Here is a 21,878-nt window from a genome sequence, read left to right on the forward strand (position 1 = left end):
TAGTGCTTGAGGATCGCTTTTGGCTAAGGACCTTACAGACGTTGCATCACTGCAAGAGGCATGAAGGGAAAACAAACCCAAAACTAAGGACAACAACTGCCTACCCCCTCCCACTGCCTGCTTTATTTCCCCATGCAACCTCAGTAGCATTGCAAAAGCATCTGTAAGTTCTAGGATTTCAAACTTTTAGGGACGGGCCAACTCTAAATCATACAACCACATCCAACAGGCTGAAAAGCCATGCAGCAAGTACTCACATAGAAAAGATGTTATTATAACTCACAATTTTTTTTCTCCTCCTCCTCCTGAGGTTCTCTCATTTCAGTTAAACCTCGTTCTGGGCTGCTGGAGTCGAGAAATGCTGCTAACCCGCTAGAGTGCTGGATGTTGTTTGGGTACCGAGGAGGAAGAGGAGAGGCTGAGGTCATTGACCTCATGGAGGAGGCAGGGTGACAGTAAGGGCAAGCCTGAAGGGGACGGAGAGGAGTGGAAAAAAATGGACTGGTGTTTGGCATAGTTCGGCCTTGGGAAGTGACCCTGATTGAGCTTGGCAGACATGGCTCAAACTCAGTATTTATAAACTCGCGTGTGCACTGGATATCCTGTGAAATCTGGAGTCTAAACGTTGTAGTGTGCAAGGAGAGCTCTGAGGCCAGCTCACCTCTTGACCTCAACATCTGAATATAGACAGAATGGGATAGAGAGAGGAAGTGAGAGACAGAGGGAGAAATAAAGACACAGAAACGAAAGAAAAAGGCAGATGGACAGACAGAGGATTTGTATATGAGCCAGCTCGTACAGCCTGTGGTCCTCCAGAGGGACGATACCTTATGATTTGTCGGGAAAATGACAGTGGTAATAAAAACATGATGGGGAACATTTTCTGTACAAGACAGAGAATTGGAAGCAGCAGCTCTCTGGAAAGGCCTGCAGAACCAAAGCGGACCACGGTAATTGTCATTAAGTCTGACCGGGACCACATCAACGAGGCCGGCGCTCGGCCGGACCTCCAGAACAAAGCGTGGAAAACAAGCCGTGCTTTAAACCCAAATCCATCCAGAACCATCCTCAAAGATGTCTTCAGACCCACAGCAGAGGCAGAACAGGATAACTACTACATTCTGCAAATCCATGACATGATGTGCCAGTGCGCTCATGACGCTGTCAGCAAGAAAGCAGAAATAGCACACCGTAGGCTAGCGAACCACTACAGAACTACTCTTTGTGTTTTTACATGGGAGTCCAAGTTGAATCAGTTGTACCAAAAACAATCTGGGAGTTTGACGAATATGTCAAGCACATTATGAGAAGTAGAGATCTATTTGTCAGTGCAATAACGTCTGGTGCACGTTACAAAGGCTGGTCTGTGAAGGAAGGGCTGAAGGGTCGAGGACGGATTAATGGAGAGGACACATGTAAATCTAACACAATCTTGGCCACCGTCTCCACCGTTAATGCATTAATGGAACAGCCACATCAGGAGGGCAGAGGACAGAAGGAGGGGAAGAAAACAGCATCTCTCACCTAGGTGGGATCCGCTACTATAGTCAGCGTCCTCTGGTGATGAGAGGAGAAAGAAAGAAGCCAAAAGACAGGCACAACATCATGTTAAAGACAACAGTCAGACACCTACCCCTCTAAGCACATAATGAAAAGGTAAAAGTCCAGAGAAATACAAGAGAGAAAAACATACAGGTACAATCAACATGAGAGAAATATGATTAGATTGTTTGGGTTATTTATGTTGATGAAGTTTCAGTGAAATTACATGGATCAACAAAAAAATTAAAACTACTAACAGGTGAAGTGAATAACATTGATCATTTTGTTATAATACAATGTTCTTCTGAGGAACCTCGCATTCATGTGGATGCCACTTGACATGCTACACCCACCCTAACACCAGTACAGACCAATACACTGCCCTCATGGCAACAGTACTCCCTGATGGCAGGACAATGCACCAAGCCATACCAAAAAACTGCTCAAAAATGGCCTGGGGTATGTGACTAGGAGCTTAAGGCATCAACCTGGCCTCCAAAATCCCCAGATCCCAATTTGATTGAACATCCATTGGGTATGCTGGTACCTTACCTCACAACCCAATGCCTTGGTGTCAGACACAGGACACCCCCAGAGGTCCTGTCTCCAGGCCTCGACAGGTCAGAGGCCCAATCATAGATCGGACTTGGCTCTGACCTGTTGAGGCCTGGACAAAGGACCTCTGGGGCATCGGTTTGTCCCACAGATGCTTGATCATATTGGAATCTGGGGAATTTGAAAGCTAGATCAATGCCTGAAGTTCTTTGTCATGTTCATTGGACCATTCCTGAGCAGTTTCTGGAGTTGGGCATAGTGCACTGCCTTGCTGAGGGGCTACTGCCATCAGGGGTATTGTTGCAAAAATCAGGGGTACTTGGTCGATAACAATGTTAAGGTGGGTGGAGTGCATTAAGGACCAAAGGTTTCCCTGCAGAACATTGCATATTGATGAAATGATTGATGTTATTCACTTCACCTGTCAGTGGTTCTAATGTTTTGGCTGATTGCCGTATGTCCAATGATGAGTAACAGCCAATGATGTAGTGGTGAATAAGACGAGAGGTTAACTATGACCTCCAGTTGATGCTTCATGAATTCACTCCAACAAAACTTGTGGATAAACCCTATTTTGAAATACTGATTAAAATTAAAATCAGCATAAACTGGATTTAGGTTTACAATCCACTGCATCACTGGCCATTGCTTTTTAAGTTTATGAATAATTTAGTATTATGAGTGAACTCGGCACAAGATTACTGGAGGTGTCCATGTGAAGGAATGATTCTCCAGACGACGTCCACTCTAATGAAAATGACAAGTTAGCTGGTGAAAGATGAGGCTTTGTACGACGCAGGAGCCAATAACCTGCAAACTCTCCACAGCGTTTAAGAGGAGAAACCGTCAGGGATGTCTGATGCTCCCCTTTAAGAGCGATTAGCTTTGACATGAGAAGACAGGCCAAATGAAAACAAGAAGAATGGGGAGCAGAGGTGAGAGGTAGACCTTTCATAACACACAAAAATTATGAAGGGGAACCAATCACAAATGGTTTTACTGGTTTTGTGTTGCAACACTACGAGCCAGTGACCTATCTGTGACGTCCTGTTCAATGGGAGATGTCAGATAAGTAGTACCTTCGATCTCCTCAGCTGTGAGTGCAAAAGAAGCAAGGAATGTTAATGAGGCACAGTTAGAGACAAATTTAAAGAACAAAAAGTAAGTTGTGGGACGAGATGAGAGAATAAAGAAGAGGAAACCTACCAAACTCTACAGCCACATCGTCTTAGAAAAGCAAAAGACAAACAAATGACATAGAGATATAGAGATAGACATAGACATAGAGTTAACATCGTAATTTCTTATGTGAAATACTCTCATTTGTGTCTCTCTGTAATAAACTACACTGGCACACACAATATGGTGATAAATCTATATTCAAACACTGTTTTGAGTCATTTCTCATACAAAATTGAAATAGCAAATGAGTCTATTTCATTTTGTAATATTTGTGAAAAATGCTCACCACTACCCATATTCTGTCTAAAAGTGAATTACCACATTCATTTAACAAAACAAAACAAACAAAAATACTAAAGGTCACTTAATACGGTCCACTTACTAGCTTTACCTGAAGATTTCAACTGCAACTCATGGTCTTCATCAGTGGGTAAATGATGCTTACATGTTTGGAGATTGCTCAGTTGTGAGGACATGAACAAAGTACAGAACTTTGGAGCGAGTTCATTTACCCTGCACAGTGGCTGGATTCTTGAGCTATCACATGATCACATGAAAATCCATCTTTTCAGGCTCAGACTCTCAGAAAGTGTGCCGGGCTTTGAAGCCAAAGATCATAGTTGCCAAACAGTGGAATTGTATCTGTCACATGATACAATGTGGCCCAAAAGACTTTGTCTGGTATGGTTCAGTTCAGTTCGGTACACTTGTGAAAAGTTGTGGATGGTACCAACAGACCGTTCTTTACCGTCCCCATATTTGGTTTTATTGTCTCTCTTGGATGATTACCACTTTTAGTAAAGAGTGGATCTTCAAGTGTTTGAAAATATATATTAATTTCAACTGGATTATGTAAACTGCATATATTCTAATCCTCACACGGAGAAAAAAAAGCATCCTGGAGTGTCGTTCCTGTGGGCTAAGGCAACACTAAACCCCTGAGCTTGCCTGAGAAGGACTAAATGCACAAAGCTGCTATTTTTAAATATCCCATGGAGAGAGACTCTCACTGCAGCCTGTTCTATTTTGTTCTGAAAATGTCTGCGTGCAGCCTCGTTCTGTGGACGGTAAAGTAGGTGCAGACTTCCATCTGTGTCACCACTGATGAGGATATACAGTGAGTGCTGGATGAAGCAGAGTGACAACCACCCCGCCCAAATTTAAGAGTACTGTTTGTAGTGGAAACACTAGGGTCTAGGTACCATGTCTGAAGGGTTACTGTTGGTTCCAAAGGTACCATACCGAAAGTGTTTGGTTGTAATGGGGCTTTACGTTGTGAAAAAGACTGTAAATCACTTCTGAGTGCTGTAACTCCCACAAACTGACTCGTTTCACTTTCAGAATTTGATCCTTTCAGTTTGATAACATTTGTAAAATCTAAAAGAGCTGCACAATTAAGTCTTTCCCATTCAAGTCTGGAAGTAGCCACTTGGCCAATGAAGTCTCTAGTGCTCTTGCTCTATGGGTCAGATGGTGCGGTAGCAGTGGCGACCACCCAGATCATTTTATATGCGTCAGCTGAACTTTTTTTGGCTTCATGCACCACTAAGCAACTTTCATAGGAATGAGCAGGGCCCCGTCTCCAACGCTGTATCCAGTTCTCTTTATAAATCCATGGTCAGGCTTCAAGTGATGCATTTCTGCCCGAAACACTGGCAGCTACAGGTGAGGTTTAGGTGTGTGTGACGACACAGAGAGGTGACTGATCGTTCAAAACAATGGCGGCTCCCAAAGAGGTTAGCATAGATGCTTAAATAGCACCAGTTATATCAGAACAGGGGAGTATATCATCATTTAAAATGGAGCAAAGGTACTGAAGGCTTTTCTTAACAGAAAAGATGTTTTCACTCTTCTTCCAGCGAGGACAGTGATAGATAAATCCAATCTCCTGCCAAGTATTTTTTGAAAGTCCATACAGTGACGGCTTCTCAGATGCTTCTGTGTAACAAACCATCTGGTGCATCGCCTTGGGACATCGTAACCCTGAACCCAATTTCTATGTAGGTTACGTGATGACAACAAAGTAAACTCCATTCAGTGATGACGACCAAGAGATGCAGTTGAAAGCCTTGACCTTGAGTTCAGTTTGTTTTTGGAAACTATGGTATTTTATCAAAATATAGGAATGGACTTTAACATTCTACTGAAGGACATTTCTACTGTTTCTATTTTGCTATAAGACATGTATTTCCATTGTTACCTAGTGAGACACAGGCTGTGGAACATGGCTGTGGTGCGTCCACTGTGACTTCACAGAAAGAAACATATTTAGATTCAAAAGCTTCCAAAGTGCTGACCTAGACCTTTTAAACAGTGATGTGTTATACAGTAAAGCATTTCATTCTGATTTAAGGTAGCTTATTAAATGACTCCAGATGGTTAAGAGTGCCATCCAAAAGCTATAAGATGATGGTTTCAAAATGGTAGCTGATGCAGGATCAGTGTGTGTGTGTTTGTTTTAGAACGCCGTGAACATTTGGAGGCACTTATAGATGCTTCCTCCCCTTCACGTGTTCCCATTTTGGCCAAACAAGGTTAAATCAAAACATACATAACACCATCTACCACAGCACAGGGCTCGCCTTACAGCACTGCGTTCATTTCCCAGAGCGCACTGCATCTCGGGGAGATGTTACGTCACAGCTGGAGTTAATGACTAGCCAAAACAGCAGTCAGGAGCGATCACTGCGAAGGTTGTTCCGTGTTAGAAACATCAGGCCCGAGAGCCGTGATTGTTTTGAAGTGTGGAGCCAAATGTGTCTACCTTTATCTGACATCTTGTTTCACATGTTAGTGTTCACGGCAATGTTCCTACTGATGTTGCCCTCCTCCTGCTGTAATGTGACATTTTAAGTTGAACCAGCACCTAAACCACATTTTGAGAGGTAATTGTAGGGGGGAAGACAGAGGGAGACTTGAAAGAGGAAACAACAAGGACAATATGAGAATGATAAAGATATCGAAAATCCTTCCAAGTGCTGCCCCTATTACACCCTGGAAGGCTTTCATCTGGTGCCTATCTGCCAAAGGAATGGTTTGCATTGCCTAATGGCCTTGCAGCCTTGTACACCAACATTCCTCGTCTAATGAAACACCATGTGATAACACTGCAGAATGTAAATCGACGGGGCACGGCCTCTTTGAAAATGCTTAAATGGTGGAAAACCTTGTCCTTTCCCTTTTTCTGAGTGCATTTCACCCGCCAGCCCCAAAGCAACATTTTGAGAGCAGTGAGAATGAGCTGAAGTCATGATCTGATGTGTGTGTGTGTGTGGACAGCCCGGCCTGCAGTGATGGTGGCAGCCAAGCCTATCATTTACTGAGCGCAGGGAGCCATGGCCGCCCAGATTGCGGACGCCGACTTTCGCAGACATTCTCAGTGTGCAGTCAACCAGCCTACCAGTCCGCTAACCAGCCTTCATGGATGCTTCATGGCCATCTCCCCCCCAACCCGCCTCCCCTGGAAAGGGACACACGCTTAGGGGTATATCACATGTCACCCACATACCAAAGATTCACCACATGGGATGAAAGAAGGGGTGAGATGAGGGGATGACAAAAAAAGAAAGACAAGTGGATGTACTCCATAGGATAATCCTACTTTATTCTAACTTGAGTCTTAGTTTTGTAGCTTTGGCTGTGGTTTTTATTGGATATGAAAACATTGGGCCTCATTCACCAATATCTTAAGTTTTTTCTTAAATTTGCACTTAAGAAAGGTCCTGAGAAAAAAATCGATGTCAGATTTATGACGTGTTCTTAAACCGCAGAATTGTTCTTACAATGATGAATCCCAGTGTCCTCGTAAGTTGTGTTGTAAGCATGTGGTAGGTTGATCCTAATTAGCATATTAATGCCTCACCACTCCCCATAAAAGGACATGAGACTGCAAGGCCGTGTGTGCATACAGAAACAGAAGAAGAAAAAACAGTAGATGAAAAAGTGCCCAAACAAAAGTCCAAAGAGGATGGACCATCAGACTCCAAACACAAAAGAACTATAATAGTTCTTGAGAGGAGGTACTCCTTCTCCAAACAAGCTGTTATATTAAGTAGCATCAGCGGTAGATATAAAATAACACAAAAAACGTGAATCCTAACCCCTAACCCCTAACCCCAATCCTAACTCCTATGCATGGGAATATGCGTTCATCAGCCACCCGAACCCAACCTGACACACAATCCGCCAAATTTATGCATCATAGTAGTACAACTGTCAGGACTGAGGACGGAGACGAGCATCGTGGCACTTTTCAATATTTGCATGTGTGTTTTAGAGAGATAGATAAAGAAGGAAAGAGTGATTGAAGGTGGACTACTTCACGCAATGTTTCTTTAAGTTATTAATAACGTCCTTGGAACGCTGCTTCGTCACTATTTGTCCCATCATACAGTCCATCGGACCCAGACTGGCCGAGGTGCTCTGCGCTTGCTCCCTGGATTTTAAAGTTGGACAGCATTAAATACGTAAAAGAAGAAGAAGAGGAAGCCGGTAACAACACGGTGAAATCTATATCCAGAGCTGTGCTTTTTTGGGCGGAAATGTACAGAGCATTGAAGTTGTCCAATATGGTACCAGTTAGCTGCTAGCTAACCGTAGCTAACATGTTTGTTGATTGTTTGGTGTGTGACGTAATAGGTCAACCGGAAAAAGGTCCAATACTAACAAGCTGAAAGGGGGCATATCTCCACCTATCGTACTCAAATTGGACATACTTTAGTAAATAAACTGATTTCTTCCTGTGCTTGTATACTGGGGCAAGGACAGTAGTCCAATTAAATGGCCCAGTCGAGCTGTTACGGTAGCTCGACTTAACTGTGCATGTAAACCTACTGAGTGACATTTTCTAGCATGATCGATCACTAATTATTAGATGTCATGGTTCCTATTAACATAACTGATGTGGATTGAAGTGTAAGTCTGGGGTTTATTTTAAAAGAGCATCATACTTTGTAAAATCATGGAAATAATTATAAAAAAATATGATTGTAACTGAAATCCTGTAACATTATAGAACTGTAGAACTGAAGAAAACTCAAAAACCATTTGTTATGCACAAACATGTCGGCACTTAAATGCGAGTGTGTGTAGATTCTGTTCTTTATAAGAACAAATCCCAAATAAGGAAACATCAGTGAATGTCAGAATCCTTATGAAAATTACAAGCTGGTTTTAAGAAGAATTTTTTCCTTAAGAACGGTTGGTGAATGTGGCCCAATGTACTCATAGTAATGCTAAGATCTGGAAATACGAATACATTGCAATTAGTTCGGGCACAATCAGACAGGTTGTAAACAACAGTTCATAAATTATCTAAACCAAAGAGAGTACACCTTGAAGTTAAATCCTTTTAATCCTTCAATGCATAAAAACTGTGCGAGTACAAGTATGGTGAGTCAATGTTGAACAAGAACTGTGATGGATATTTACAGTGGTTTGGGTAATAATTTTACCATTTCCCTTCAGTTTTTCCTCCAAATTAATTTCACAGTGGCAATTATTAGCTGAATTGTGTAGTTAGGGACTTGAAAAGAGGGTCATCATCAAACCCATCTTTGCCATTATCCTCGTCATCATCGCCACAAGAGTGTAAATGATCATCCAATTTGGCAGCCTGAGGCAGCTGAGTCGTACGACCCACTTGAGTAACATAAAATTGTACTCTTTGGGATTATACTTGGAGCCGTGTGGATTTTATCTGGCACAGCCAGCCATCCAGCAGACTGTCAGTGCCGCTGGACAATCTTTTAGCTATCTCCTTACGAGGGAGGAAGAGACAAAGGAATGACCCCTAGTCAGCACCCTGTAAATGGCCTTGAGTTATGGGCTGATGTCACCCTCGCAGCCAGCCAGCATACAGATGGCCTTCTCCTTGAACTAACTGGACGCTGTCACTTTCTCTCTCGCTCGCTGTATCTCTTTCTTTTTTAAACAGCCGACATGAGACTGGTGGAATTTTCCAGATGACACAGAGTGAGATCTTTGTCATGCGTCTTTCAGCTTTCAAATGTAGAACTGATTATTTAAAGTCAGGATGTGCAAAAGAGCAAAGCTGGTCTGTATTAAAAAATGACTTTATAGTTTACTAAATGTTACAAGTCAGTCCGAATTGAGATACTGACCCGTAGAGGGAATTTAAACATGAAGGGAAACAATAATAACTTGATCTATAAAACTTTAAGGGTGGTCTCTACGGGGGTTATCTGGCTCTAACCTTTTAGAATAAAATGGAACTTTTCTCCTGCACCGATCGCTCTTCTAAATCTACCCCTGGGTCTGTAAGCGTTTAAGTTAAAATATGAAATAGACGGATAAACTGAACACAGGGCCAGGTTCAGGGCCACTTAAGAGCGATCTCGGGCGGCATTTTGAAATGGTTCATTCGCTCGCCGGAGACACAGAGAGAGCAAGAGTGAGAGGGATAGCGCTGTAATGTATGGAGAGAGACGTCGAGAGACCCCAAGGTGAGCGATAAGTGCGTCCACGTGTTTGGCAGACTGCGAACCAAACCAAACAATCAGACAGTGGAGAGGTTTGCATGTCAGACAGAGGAACAGACATGCTGTAAGAAAGCCCAGAGAGTCGTTGATATGTTCAGAGAGAACAGATGGGGAAGCTGGAGGAGAGCCAGGTATCGATGAAAGGGAGCTGTGGGGTTAAGGGGGAGGAGGCAGGTAGGCCAGGTTGACAACTATAGATGTAAAATAGTTGATCTAACCCCTCGACCAGATTAATAATTGACGTGATGGCACTTTAAACATCAGTTTCATAACCGAGGAATGCATCCATGAAAGCGGCGGGAGCAACAGCGAGGAAAGGGATTATTTATATCTTGCAAATGTTAGGCGTAAATGGACACGGTTAAGCAATGCTCGCCGCAGCCCCTCGCCAACACCAATATTGTTCCAGCCGACGGAGCTCCCGGGCTGGAAAGAGAGGGAGAAAGAGAGAGAAAGGGACCCCCTCCTCAATCACCACCTCTTTCCTCCGCTCGGTAACAGCGGGGTCTCCACGGTATCCTTCAATTAGGTTGTAGTTTATGGCCCCGGGGCCCAGCCGGTTCGGCGCGCAAGGGGCCATGATCCAAGCTTTGTCTCCCTCCATCTCTCTTGACCCGGCCACCGCCACTCCGCAGGGCCACATCTGCTACCGAATGTGACCCCTCGGCTGCTTCTCTCTCCATCTATTCCTCCTTCAAACCATCCATTATCCTTTTTCACTTCCCTGCGTTCCTCTTTTCAGCTTTTTTCTTTTACACCCTTCACTTTTATTCACTCGAGTCGTTGCTTACACTCAGACTGGATCCAACATTTTTCTTTAATTGAGTTTTTTTTTTTATTTCGAACGCTGAGAAATGTGTGTGTCTGCAGGAACAGAGAGTGAACTGTTATCATTCCCCAGTTATTCATCTAGTCCTGAGAGGGACATGTCAAGGGACTTCCTACTACTGCTGCTGCACACACAACTAATCTGTACAGTATGAAGGGAGAAAATTTAGCTGCAGCTCAAAGGGAGACTTATGTTCCTTCGCTATGGGCCGCGGTGGACTCTACTACATTTTACACCTGCCCTCTGTGCATACAGAGAGCGTTGGGGTGGGTTACAAATCCCATAACTCATAAGAGGAACTGGGCCATTAAAATGAAATAGTAAGGGAACAGTACAGCACTGTCTGTCTTTAACTTTTTAGCAAGCTATTTTTGGCCATCGTGCACCATGTATGCCAGTATGCGGTTGAACATAACCAGGAAATGACAACATCCATAATTCACCCGAAAGCTTCAAATCTGAGGTAAACGAGCCCTAATGCTAAGTTTAGAGGTGGTCAGCGTAGCTCTGCTGGTTATTTCGGAGCTACATATTGAAAGAGTCACGTTACATTAAGGGCTCACCGCCATGTCGAGGGAAACAAGTCGTCAAATGGACATGTCCGTCCCAAAGTGGTAATCTACGGTGAAAAATATGGCCAATAAGAGCTAGGTTTTGGTTCAATGGGGTCATTGTGAGACCAGAGCAGGCCTACAAAGCCAAGCACAAGTGCGGTGTGTTTTTCTGAGGGTTCATATGTTTGGAAAATGCCAAATGAAAGGAGGGGGATAGGCTGTATACAGTAAATTACAATTTATGTGGTCTCATTAGGCCTAAATATGTGGTTATGGATATGAATTTATAAGCAAAAGTATAAAGCAAAGCAAGGATGCAAGCAGGAAGGAGAGGAGAGGTGTGTAGAATTTTTTACAGATAAGCTTGTAGCTGATGTAGAGCAGAGAGGGAACACTTTAACTGTTGAGAAGTGGTTATATGTTGGATAAGAAAAACGTCTTTGTTCTTACTTTGGTTTTGAAGCTGCACTAATAATTGCATGTGGGACATTTTTTTAATTCATTTACAGTTTTGAATATCACAAAAAACCCTGCAAACATCAAGTAAAGAGCACAACGTCAGGCTTCAGTCTGTGTGGTGCGCATTGGCCTGCACGTTCTGCAAGACCCACAGCAGATACTGGCAGCGTGTTTTCCTCCTCCATGGCTACAGGCATGCACACGCAGTCATATTGTAATGCACAGTCACAATGCCAGCTGGACAGGCTTCCCGTTCATGCACTGCAGCTCACCATATACAAACCAAATTGCTAACTGGCAACTGTTTGTAAATCATAGCTAATGTTTTTGTCATTTTGAGACTGCATGTCGGGGAATCTCTTAAAGGGATTTTCACTCAGGTGCAACGGAAAGTCCTGAGAATGATTGTGGCGTACACAGCAGCCGCAACAGGTGGGCACGGTCTGAAAAAGTGCATGTTTTGCCAACTATTTTCTTATGAGAGAAAACCAACATTTTAAAGGGCATATCTAGTATATTGTGAGTACTTGGGTAGCAGAAATCACAGTTACTGTTTTGGACTCAGCAGCTGGACATGAGAGATTGATTGCTTTTCTTAAGAGCAATGGCTGTGCAGACGTCTACACTGCTTGGCCTGCTTCTCTTTTGGTGGCTGATGGGAGTGAAGGTGGTGAAGATGTTGAACCACTGCTGTTAAATCAAAACTGTCATCTGTGGGCTTTTTTTTTTGAAGACAGTAGTGTATTTTTATTTGACTGACTGGTCCACAGCAAAACAGGACAACTGTGTGAGATTCCAGTTGGCACTTCAGTTTAACATTTTTAAATGTAATATATATTACTGGTGGCATTATAAATTTCAAAACAATGACTCTGGTCATATTAAACTTGACAAAAAGTTCACTCACACCATTAACATCTAAGCCCCTGCAGTCTGGAGTTACCCTCTATTAAGAAATCATGCCAGCTAATTCAGAGTTATGATGTTAAATACGTACAGCTTCAGTTAGTAACTTTAATAAAAAATAACTTTTTTTCATACTTGCTGAAACTCTCAGTATACCTACACAGATAATCTCATCAAATTGCAGTTAATATCCATGTCTGTCCAGACTCATATGTTGCCATGACAGTACACAGTGCTCCAGATACGCATGTTGCTCCAAGGAGGGTATATCTGACTTTTTGGATATAAAATGCCAACAGGCCGTCTTGAGTTTTCTTCTTTTTTTTTTAAAGATATTTTTTTTGGCCATTTTGCCTTTAATGGACAGGACAGGTAAGTGTGAAGGGGGATAGAGAGAGGGGGGATGACATGCAGCAAAGGGCCACAGGCTGGATTCGAACCCGGGCCGCTGCGGCAACAGCCTTGTACATGGGGTGCCTGCTCTACCACTAAGCCACTGACGCCCCTTGAGTTTTCTTCTTGAGTCTTGAGTTTATTTTGTGAGGTCACAGTGACCTTGAACTTTAACCTTTGACCACCAAAGTTCCACACATATTCGACAACCACTCAGAGTCTAGATGTCTCAAATGCAGCAGTCAACCATGTCAATCACAGCTCTTGAACTGCAGTCAAACTGTCATAGTTGGCAGCACTGATCAAATATGAATCAAGATTCTGTTACTGCAAAATGTTTTCAGAAATATATTTCACCCTGTTTAGCTGTCTTGAACAAAAAACCCTGTGCACTGCTCTCGCTAAGCTTCACAATTTATCTGTAACACTAACGTTTTGGTCCTCCTGCACCTTCGTTACGAGTGTTCAACACCATTATTTCCAACACTGAGCTTAAATAGAAACTGCCCCACCCATTTCACAGGTGTGCACAGGTGTGAGCGTGAATGGTCTGTCTCTATGTGTCAGCCCTGCGATAGTCTAGTGAGTCTGTCCAGGGTGTACCCTGCCTCTTGCCCAATGTCAGCTGGGATAGGCTCCAGCACCCCCGCGACCCCCACAGGGATAAGCGGCTACGGAAAATGAATGAATGAATGTTTCCAACATGGCGGCTGGGTCACAAACTTTCTCATTTTATAGCTAAACAGTACACTAAAATATGTTTCTGAAAACATTTGAGGTGAAAAATAGGTAACTGCTGCTGTGTTAAAAACTCCTCAGCGCTGACTGGTTGTTTTCCCTCGGCTGTGGTGGATTTTGGCAAATGCCGTCTCAAGCTCTACGAGGAGGCAGAGAAACTTCTTCTTTTTTTTTTTTGCAGATTTTCTGTCTCACTGTGTAGATGTAGTGAAAGATTCAGCAAATATGACAGAAAGTTATTTTAATAAAAGTTACCAATTGTAGTTTTAAAGCCTGCAGTATTTCCACACTCTCACTGGCTCATGGCTCTTTTCTAGTCTTGAACCTAAAACCAGGGTCTGTCGGCCATATCTGATCGTTTCTGCTGCTGTCTTTTCCTCATGTAACATGGTTTATGTATTCTGTCTTCATTACGAAGCAATCAACAACCTTTGATTTATATGGGTAATTTAGCTATAATCCCCCATTTCCTGATCTCCTACAACCAGGCTTGTTATAGCACATTTCCGCGAAGCACTCCTGCTGATGCGTTCTCCCTGACTCTGCTGCACTGACCGGCCAGGCTTGGGGTCACTGTACAGTCTCATAATAATAAGGTACATTAATGCGCTCTGCAGAGCAGTGTTGCGCCTCTATCACATCTGTAGGTCTAGAATCAGATCATTAATCTGTCATTAGGCGCTTTGAGATGTGGAGAGGTGAGCTGGATGGGTACGCTGGCTGGCGTGTTGGCTGGGAGGTGTAAAAGGCTCTGAGAGGTTTTCCAGAGGGCAAAACCTCCTCCCTCTCCACATTAAAGCCACTGCATGACTTAGACCACATCAACACATGGAGAGGCGGAGAGGGACAGAGGAAAGAGAGTCTGGGAAGAGGCTGAGAGAGTGAAACATGGAGCAGACAGGAAAATAAGAAGGAAGGTAAACCCAGACACAACACTTCCTCTGATGACAGGCGTGAAGCGGCGCAACGGTATGGCAGACTTGAGCAGCGACCCCAGAGTGCAGAGATGAGTCCTGAGTAACATCCCTGGCTTTCACCATTTGTTAGGTCCTATTCCATCTTTACATTACCTCCCACCTGTTGCTGTGTGTTGTCATGTTCTGATAATAAATGCTTACATGATCGCCGGGTCAAGGTCTTCTGGGGTTGGAGAGTCGCAGCAGGTTGCCGCAGTGCAAATCTCCTGAAAGAAGAGAGAGGAGGATAAAGAAAGAGAGGAAAAAAGGCACAATAAAATCATCAGTTTTCACGACTGCTTAGGGAATAATAAACACTCCCAGCTAGGCTTCAATATCCACCAGTTTCATTCTGTCAGCCGAGACTGGTGAAAGAAAAGAGGGGAGGTGAAGGAGTGAGGAGGTGACGGAGGAACACTTGTTGTTGACAGAACAGCAGGGTTAAATCTGAATGTTTGTGAATGTTCTTGCTCCTCTTTTGCTCTCCTCCTTCCCTCTTTCTGTGTGTGTGAGTGTGTGTTTTTCCCCTCCTCCGATGCTCGTGGAAGCTGCCAAGAAACTGCGCCGGCCTCCTGAGCTCTGTGTTGCACATCAAGTGCGGCTGTCCGAGCGCACACTGATGTGCGATTTTCCATCCACTTGCCATCCAAAGTGGATCGGTACCAGCACTATCATTTTCTGTCATTACTCATTTCGGGCCAGACATTGTGCGGAAATCCAGACTATTTTGGCAGTGTGAGGCAAGAAAAAAAAAATAAAAGAGAAAAGGCAGAGAGAAAGAGAAAGAGGGTGAAACCTGTGTGACTGTGACAGAAGGAGAGACAGTTGGGCCAGCCTTGTTAAGAGGCAACAGTAGACAGGACAGGCAGATCTAGCTGAGGTTGTTTCTTACCTCTCCTGGAACTGTTTGGACGGGATTAGGCCGGCACGGGGGTTGGCTTCCCCCTCGTGTTTGGCCTGCCACCAGGTTGCATCATCCTGGCTCATGATCTGAAGGATGGAGCCCTTCTTGAAGGCCAGTCCAGCCTCTTTACATGGGATGGCTTTGTCCTCTTTAGGGTCGTAGTCAAAGAGTGCCTTCAGGAACACCTGGGCATACAGCGGAGGAGGGGAGGGGGAGGAAAACAAAGAGCTGGATTCAGGGCACAACAGGAAAAAGCAGCGGTTCACTGTAAATGACCTTTCCCTCCATTGCGTGGAGTGTGAACTCTGCAGGAAAGCCATCACGGCAAACACAGAAGGTGCTTCACCAACGCTCAGGGTGATTATTCTAGAAAGGTCATTGCAATCAGAAGTTGAAACCTGTAACCGCTGGCCAAGTCAGTTTCACCATGTGGTTCCATCAACACTTTACGATGGACTAAGCCCTGTCACCGTCTTCCAAGTGTGGCGAGACTTAACATCTCCTGAGTCAGAGCCTCCAGTTGGACGCGCTTTGTTCCACCCATTGACGTGCTCTAATTCTAAACACAATCTAATATCAGTAATCTTTCCACATTACAGGAACAAACCAATGCAGAAAAAAAGTTGTATCCTTTCTTAAAGGAGTTGTTCTAATTTGTTTTGGCAGTGGGGGTGGACACAACTCATCAACACAAAGGAGGCTGGACCTTATAGTGGAAAAATCTCTGACATCTTTTCCCCGCTGTGGGCGGCGAGTTGCAACCTAAAGCACCTTGCTGCGTCTTCTGTCCAAATTGAGTTCTGTCATGATGAGTTATCACTCCTAAGACACCTCGGTACATGTGGAAAGAGAAAACAGAGGGAAGGAAAGTTTGTATGTGTATGAAAAAGAGAGAGAAAACAAGGGAGGCATAGATCACCATTTTTCGATGTCCTTTTGATTTAAAGAGTGCTTTGTGCCATGTAGTAAAGTTATGTTTCAGACAGAGATGTTTTGTTTGGGTCATAACAGCCACGTTGGCTGCTAAAACCTCCGGCAGAATATACCCATACATCTACACACTGCTTCTCGTCACTTGGCTCGGTTTATTTGGCCTGTGGATGCTCAGCCACTTAGCTGCCCCTTTGATGCATCTACACTACCTGATGTAAGCGGGCTATTTTCATGAAGGAATGGCTGAGTGTTTGGCACCGGCGGACTGTTTGTCAGACGGCCAGACAGCTCCAACCATTACACGATGACAAAGGATGTAAGTGGCCCACCCTGGTCCTGTACACCTCTGTTACACATGCAGGGTGGGCTGTGTTGTTAGTAATGATAAACGGCCTTCGACCCTGGAGCTTAAAACCAGCGAGTGGATCCAGCCTCTGTCTGCTACTGATAGATGGGCGTGTGAGAAATGGTGTATCAGCACCCTAGTGGGTGAGAATGATGGCATGCTGATTGGAGTGTCAGTTAAACCACCCTCAGAATGGATGGCTACAAGCTACTGTCTCCTGGTGCAGCGGTCCAACATGAATGAAGATAATCTTGTCTTAAATGTGGCTGCGTATCAAACCTCAATGTTTTTTTTGGGTACCAACAGAAATGCTGGTGAGGAATGTCTGGACTGGATAATAGTTTTCTATTTTTCTTTGTTAAAGTCTTGTTCATGTACATGTGTTCAAACATTTATGAAGTACGGAGCATCAGTGGATTAGTGGACAGAGCAGGCGCCCCATGTACAAGGCTGTTGCCGCAGTGGCCCAGGTTCGACTCTACCCCTCTCTCTCCCCCCTTCATGCTTACCTGTCCTATCTATACCGGCAAAAATGCCCCAAAAATATCTTTAAAAAAAACAAACATTTATAAAGTACGCTGAGGGTGTGTTCAAATGCAAAGCAATTTATAGTTAGTTAGCAAGTTATAGTTTAAATTTACGTCTGTCCAGACTCCTATGCATGCTGACAGCTGACGATGTGTCCAGTATGGATGTTGCTGCAAAGAAGCTACAAATTCTGAAACGCTGATGCTTCACAGACATCTTCACCCCGGCAGCACAGACAGAAGATCTGTACAATCGGCACTGTTTCAAGGTGGACACCCAAGATTACTGTCAATTCAGTATCTGACAAAATGTCTGCCCTTCTGTTCTTGAGTTATGGCATTGAATAGTGGCCAGAAAAGTATTTTTGCAGAACATTATGATGTCAAAATGAAGATGACCTTTGACCTTTTGGATATAAAGTGTCATCACGTCATCATTTTATCCTGTTAGATATGAGACATTTGTGTGAAATTTGTCATTATTAGCAAAGTAATTCTTGAGTTATGGCCAAAACATCTTGTGTGAGGTCACAGTGACCTTGACCTTGGAGCATCAGATTCTAATTAGTTCATACTTCAGTCCAAATTTGAAGAAACTCCATCAAGGTGTTCTTGAGATATCGCGATCATGAGAATGAGACAGACCAGGTTGGAGTGACCTTGACCTTTGACCACCAAAATCTAATCAGTTTATTCTTGAGTTCAAGTGGACGTTTGTGCCAAATTAAAAAAAAAAAAAAAAATCCCTCAAGGCCTTCTTGAGATGTCATGTTGTTTTTTTTGTTTTTTTTAAGATTATTTTTTTGGGGCTTTTTGCCTGTACTGTACAGGATAAAGTGAAACGGTAAGAGAGAGAGAAAGTGGGGGATGACATGCAGCAAATGGTTGCAAGCCGGAGTCGAACCTGCAACCGCTGTGGCGCCGGCACTATCCACTGCGCTACCGACGCCCGGAGATGTCATGTTCTTGAGAATGAGGTAGATGCAAGATCACAGTGACGTTGACTTTTGACCACCAAAATCTAATCTGTTCATTCTTGAGTCCAAGTGGATGTTTTGCCAAATTCGGATAAAGAAATCCCTCATGGCCTTCTTGAGATATCATAATCTTGAGAATGAGGTAGATGCAAGATCACAGTGACGTTGACTTTTGACTACCAAAATCTAAACAGTTCATCCTTGAGTCTAAGTGGATGTTTGTGCCAAATTTGAAGAGATTCTCTAAAGGTGTTCTAAAGATATTGTGTTCACGAGAATGGGACGGGTAGATGGACGGACGGACAACCTGAAAACATACTGCTTCCAGCCAAGGCATAGAAAGTAGAGGGCTTGGAGGAAAGTGAGTGAAGCCAAAGGACTACATGGTGAGCTCTGTAAAAATATGTTTTTGTTACTTGATTCCAGCTATAACTGTTTCTTTACTAAGAACCAATTCACCACTAACTTCTGAACACACCTAAACACTAAAGGGGCTTTGAGGCGGAAATGGCAGCAGCAAAGAGAGGGAGGTGAGCGTGAACAGCTCTTTGCCGCTGCATTTGGAGTTTATGATGGTTTTATCTTTCTCAACTCGCTGCCCAGCTCCCTCCGTCACCACGGCAACCGCAGAAACTTCAGCAAGAGAAACAACACAGGAACGTATTTTACTGGTATCTGAGTTCCCTGAATCATCAGACACGGCTCCACCAGCAGAAAACAGACACATCTAAGAAAGAAACCACTACTGAGGGAACATCAGCTTCAAAGTTTAATTCTCTGGTCTGAATATAAACAGATTTTAGCAAAACTTGCTCTAATAACTGTGTCATAATACAAAACATTTCCACTATTTTAAGCTACGACCTGCTCTTTTTAACTGTGTGGTGATTGTATACAAGGTGGAGAGCAGCAGCTTGTAGTGTACAGGCTGGATCAGAACACAGAACATTGATGTTGCCTGATGGCAGCAACCGCGCTCTGTCTGAAGGTCGCTGTCACCTTAAATCTACTCTTGTGAGAAAGTACTGGTCCTGCTACCACTGCTACAGTTTACTGTGCTCATCACAGAGGCAATTTTACATTCTTTGCACCACTCATTCACCTCCTCTCTTCTGTCACTTTCTATTGCCTTGACTAGAACTCCTGAAGCCTTGCTAGAGGTTTAAACAAGTCTGGCTCTGAACCGCTGTCTTGGGCCGTCAGTGAAGGTGGGAAAATAGTTTCTGAAGCCACTGTCTCTACTTTCCATGTCATCTGTTGGAAAATACACTTTGGGTTGTACGAATGAAGCCGTTACTTGTCTGGTGTACATTTTAAAAGGAGACTAACGACTGTTCTGTGGATTTTGGATGGCTGACAGATGTATTATCTATGCATTAACATGACTAAAATGTGTTTGGTGTGGACAGTCAGAGAGAAATATATATCGCAGACACATGCAGGAGCAAAAATCTGACAGAAGAAGTAAGGTGGGGTTGTGAGTCTGGGTTTGAATGCTTTTGAATATGTGAAGGGGACGTGTTCAAAGTAAAACAGGGTTTCCTCAAAGTTATCCTAAATTTGTCGCTGATACTGAAACTCAGGTAGTGGTTCAACAATCTGGCCCCGTTATACGCTCTTCCCATTACCATATTACAGCTCTCCTCTTTCCGTGTTCATTCATCGCTTGTTCCAGATTTCCAACAAAAACGTATCATGCTGGAGCAGAGACGCTCTCTGTTTTTTAAGTCGATGAGTGTAACCCAATCAACAGAAGGCTTACGCCAGAACAAGACCTACCTTTGGCTCCTTGGTTGGCGCCTCCTCCTTGACGCCGGGGACGACTTTAAAGGTAATCGCTCCTTGCGACTGGGCCTGAATATTGGGAAAGGCAAGACAGATACAGCAGTTTAGGTCCAAGTGGAGGGGGTGGAAACACCAGTCATCTGTCCTGCAAATATTTCACAAGGCACCTAATCCAATGAAAGTCACATGACGCAAAGCACTGTTTGATTTTTCAACAATGGAAGGGTTATTAGGATTGGATGACTCTGCTTGGCAGGCATATAGAGTATGTGTGGGGGTAAAAGGAGGAGTGATGAAAGCTATCATCACGCTCCAGAGGCCTTTGTGTCTGAGACGGACTCCTGAGTTTAAGAGACTCTCTCTTTCCTCTCCAGTTGTCCCCCCCTGGCAGAGTTCAGGCCCACGGTGAAGCTTATTTGAGGCCTGTGGCGGAGCCTGTTTGGAGGAACTACTAAGCATCAATCTAATCCAGGGGGGACCGTGTGGCTCAATGTATGTGGTCTAAAGGCCAAGAAAGACTTGTAGAGAAAGGCCAGTGCTTGGTTTTCAGCGCTGCGACGGGAGAGCACATGGTCCTGGATGAGTTAGGGGAGGTTTTTTGCCATCACAAACAAGGAATGTTATTTTCGCCAAGGGATTGGGGCTGAAACACGGGAGAAAGCCTTGAACAGCACACACACACACACACACACACACACACACACACACACACAAGGGAGAATGCAGTCACACACACACAAACAGATGAGGCTTACCAGAATACGAATGATTTCCTCTGGTTTCTTGTCATCCACAGGGATTCCATTGACCTCCTTCAGTTCATCTCCTACATGAATCAGCCCTGCCACACACAAACACAAAGTTTACATATTGACGATCGACTGTCCTAATAGAAGTGAGCTACTGTGTAAAAGTCCAGTGCTCACAAAGCCCCGGGATGTGTATAGTACCCCAGATTACTGTTTATCGCCATGGTGGCATTTGAGATTGGAAAAGAATCAAAACATTATTGTCAACACATGTGGAAATTTGCCTTTGGCTTTACTGTGGCAGAGCTGAAAAACAGACTGGTCACAATGAACACACAATCAAACCAAAAACACGTGGACAGCAAGAAGAGCGTCACTGTATACTTGTCATTTGTGTTCATATTTACAAAGTGGAAAAGGACAACTTATGGCACAGACTTCGGTGTGTTCAGGTGCAGGGATAATCCCTGAATACATCCCCTCTTTGTTAGACACTGGATGTAATTCTGTTGGGATATAAAGTACTTTCACACTGCAGACTCACACACAAATGTTTTGGTAGACAAAAGAGGAAAAACTGACCGCTTCTGTCAGCTGCCCCTCCTCTCATGATCCGGGCCACGAGGATGGCTCCAGTGTGCTCGTCACGCCTTATCGTTGCTCCCTGCAAAGCAATCACAGAGAATGATGAAAAACTGGATGATCCGCGCTGCATTTCCATTCTGCTTCAAGTTGGACTGTTCAAATGTCAAATGATGATAGCTCAAAATGACAGAAAGAAGCATCTGGTCGAAATTCAAGGACATAAACTGCTACTCACGAGAATGCTCATTATCCAAATGGTTGATTTATGATTACTTTTCCAGAAAAAAATGGATGTCTTTTAAAGAATGAACAGAGAAAAATCTTTGATGTCTTACGTAGGTGCTTTTAAGGTATAGTTTTAATACATAAAATTATGACATGGTGCAGGTAGTTAGTTCATTTAACACACTACCTATTTCATTTAAAATATGTGAATCTTCTTCTGTGATCTTTGCACC

At 43.7% G+C, this 21,878-nt stretch overlaps 1 protein-coding gene across 2 annotated transcripts in view; it reads right to left on the reverse strand.

Moving 5' to 3' along the window:
• Positions 1–21,878, reverse strand: part of mpp7a (MAGUK p55 scaffold protein 7a) — a 179,506-nt gene that overhangs the window by 42,139 nt on the left and 115,489 nt on the right. For both annotated transcript variants that reach the window (XM_050057012.1, XM_050057013.1), the window contains exons 7-11: positions 21,418–21,499; positions 20,842–20,927; positions 20,081–20,155; positions 15,507–15,703; positions 14,777–14,841 (exon numbers count right to left, since the gene is read on the reverse strand). In XM_050057012.1, coding sequence (XP_049912969.1) covers positions 14,777–14,841; positions 15,507–15,703; positions 20,081–20,155; positions 20,842–20,927; positions 21,418–21,499 — 505 coding nt within the window. The remainder of the gene's footprint in view (positions 1–14,776; positions 14,842–15,506; positions 15,704–20,080; positions 20,156–20,841; positions 20,928–21,417; positions 21,500–21,878) is intronic.

The sequence above is a fragment of the Epinephelus moara genome, chromosome 11 (genome assembly GCF_006386435.1).
Source record: "Epinephelus moara isolate mb chromosome 11, YSFRI_EMoa_1.0, whole genome shotgun sequence".
Classification (NCBI taxonomy): Eukaryota; Metazoa; Chordata; class Actinopteri; order Perciformes; family Serranidae; genus Epinephelus; species Epinephelus moara.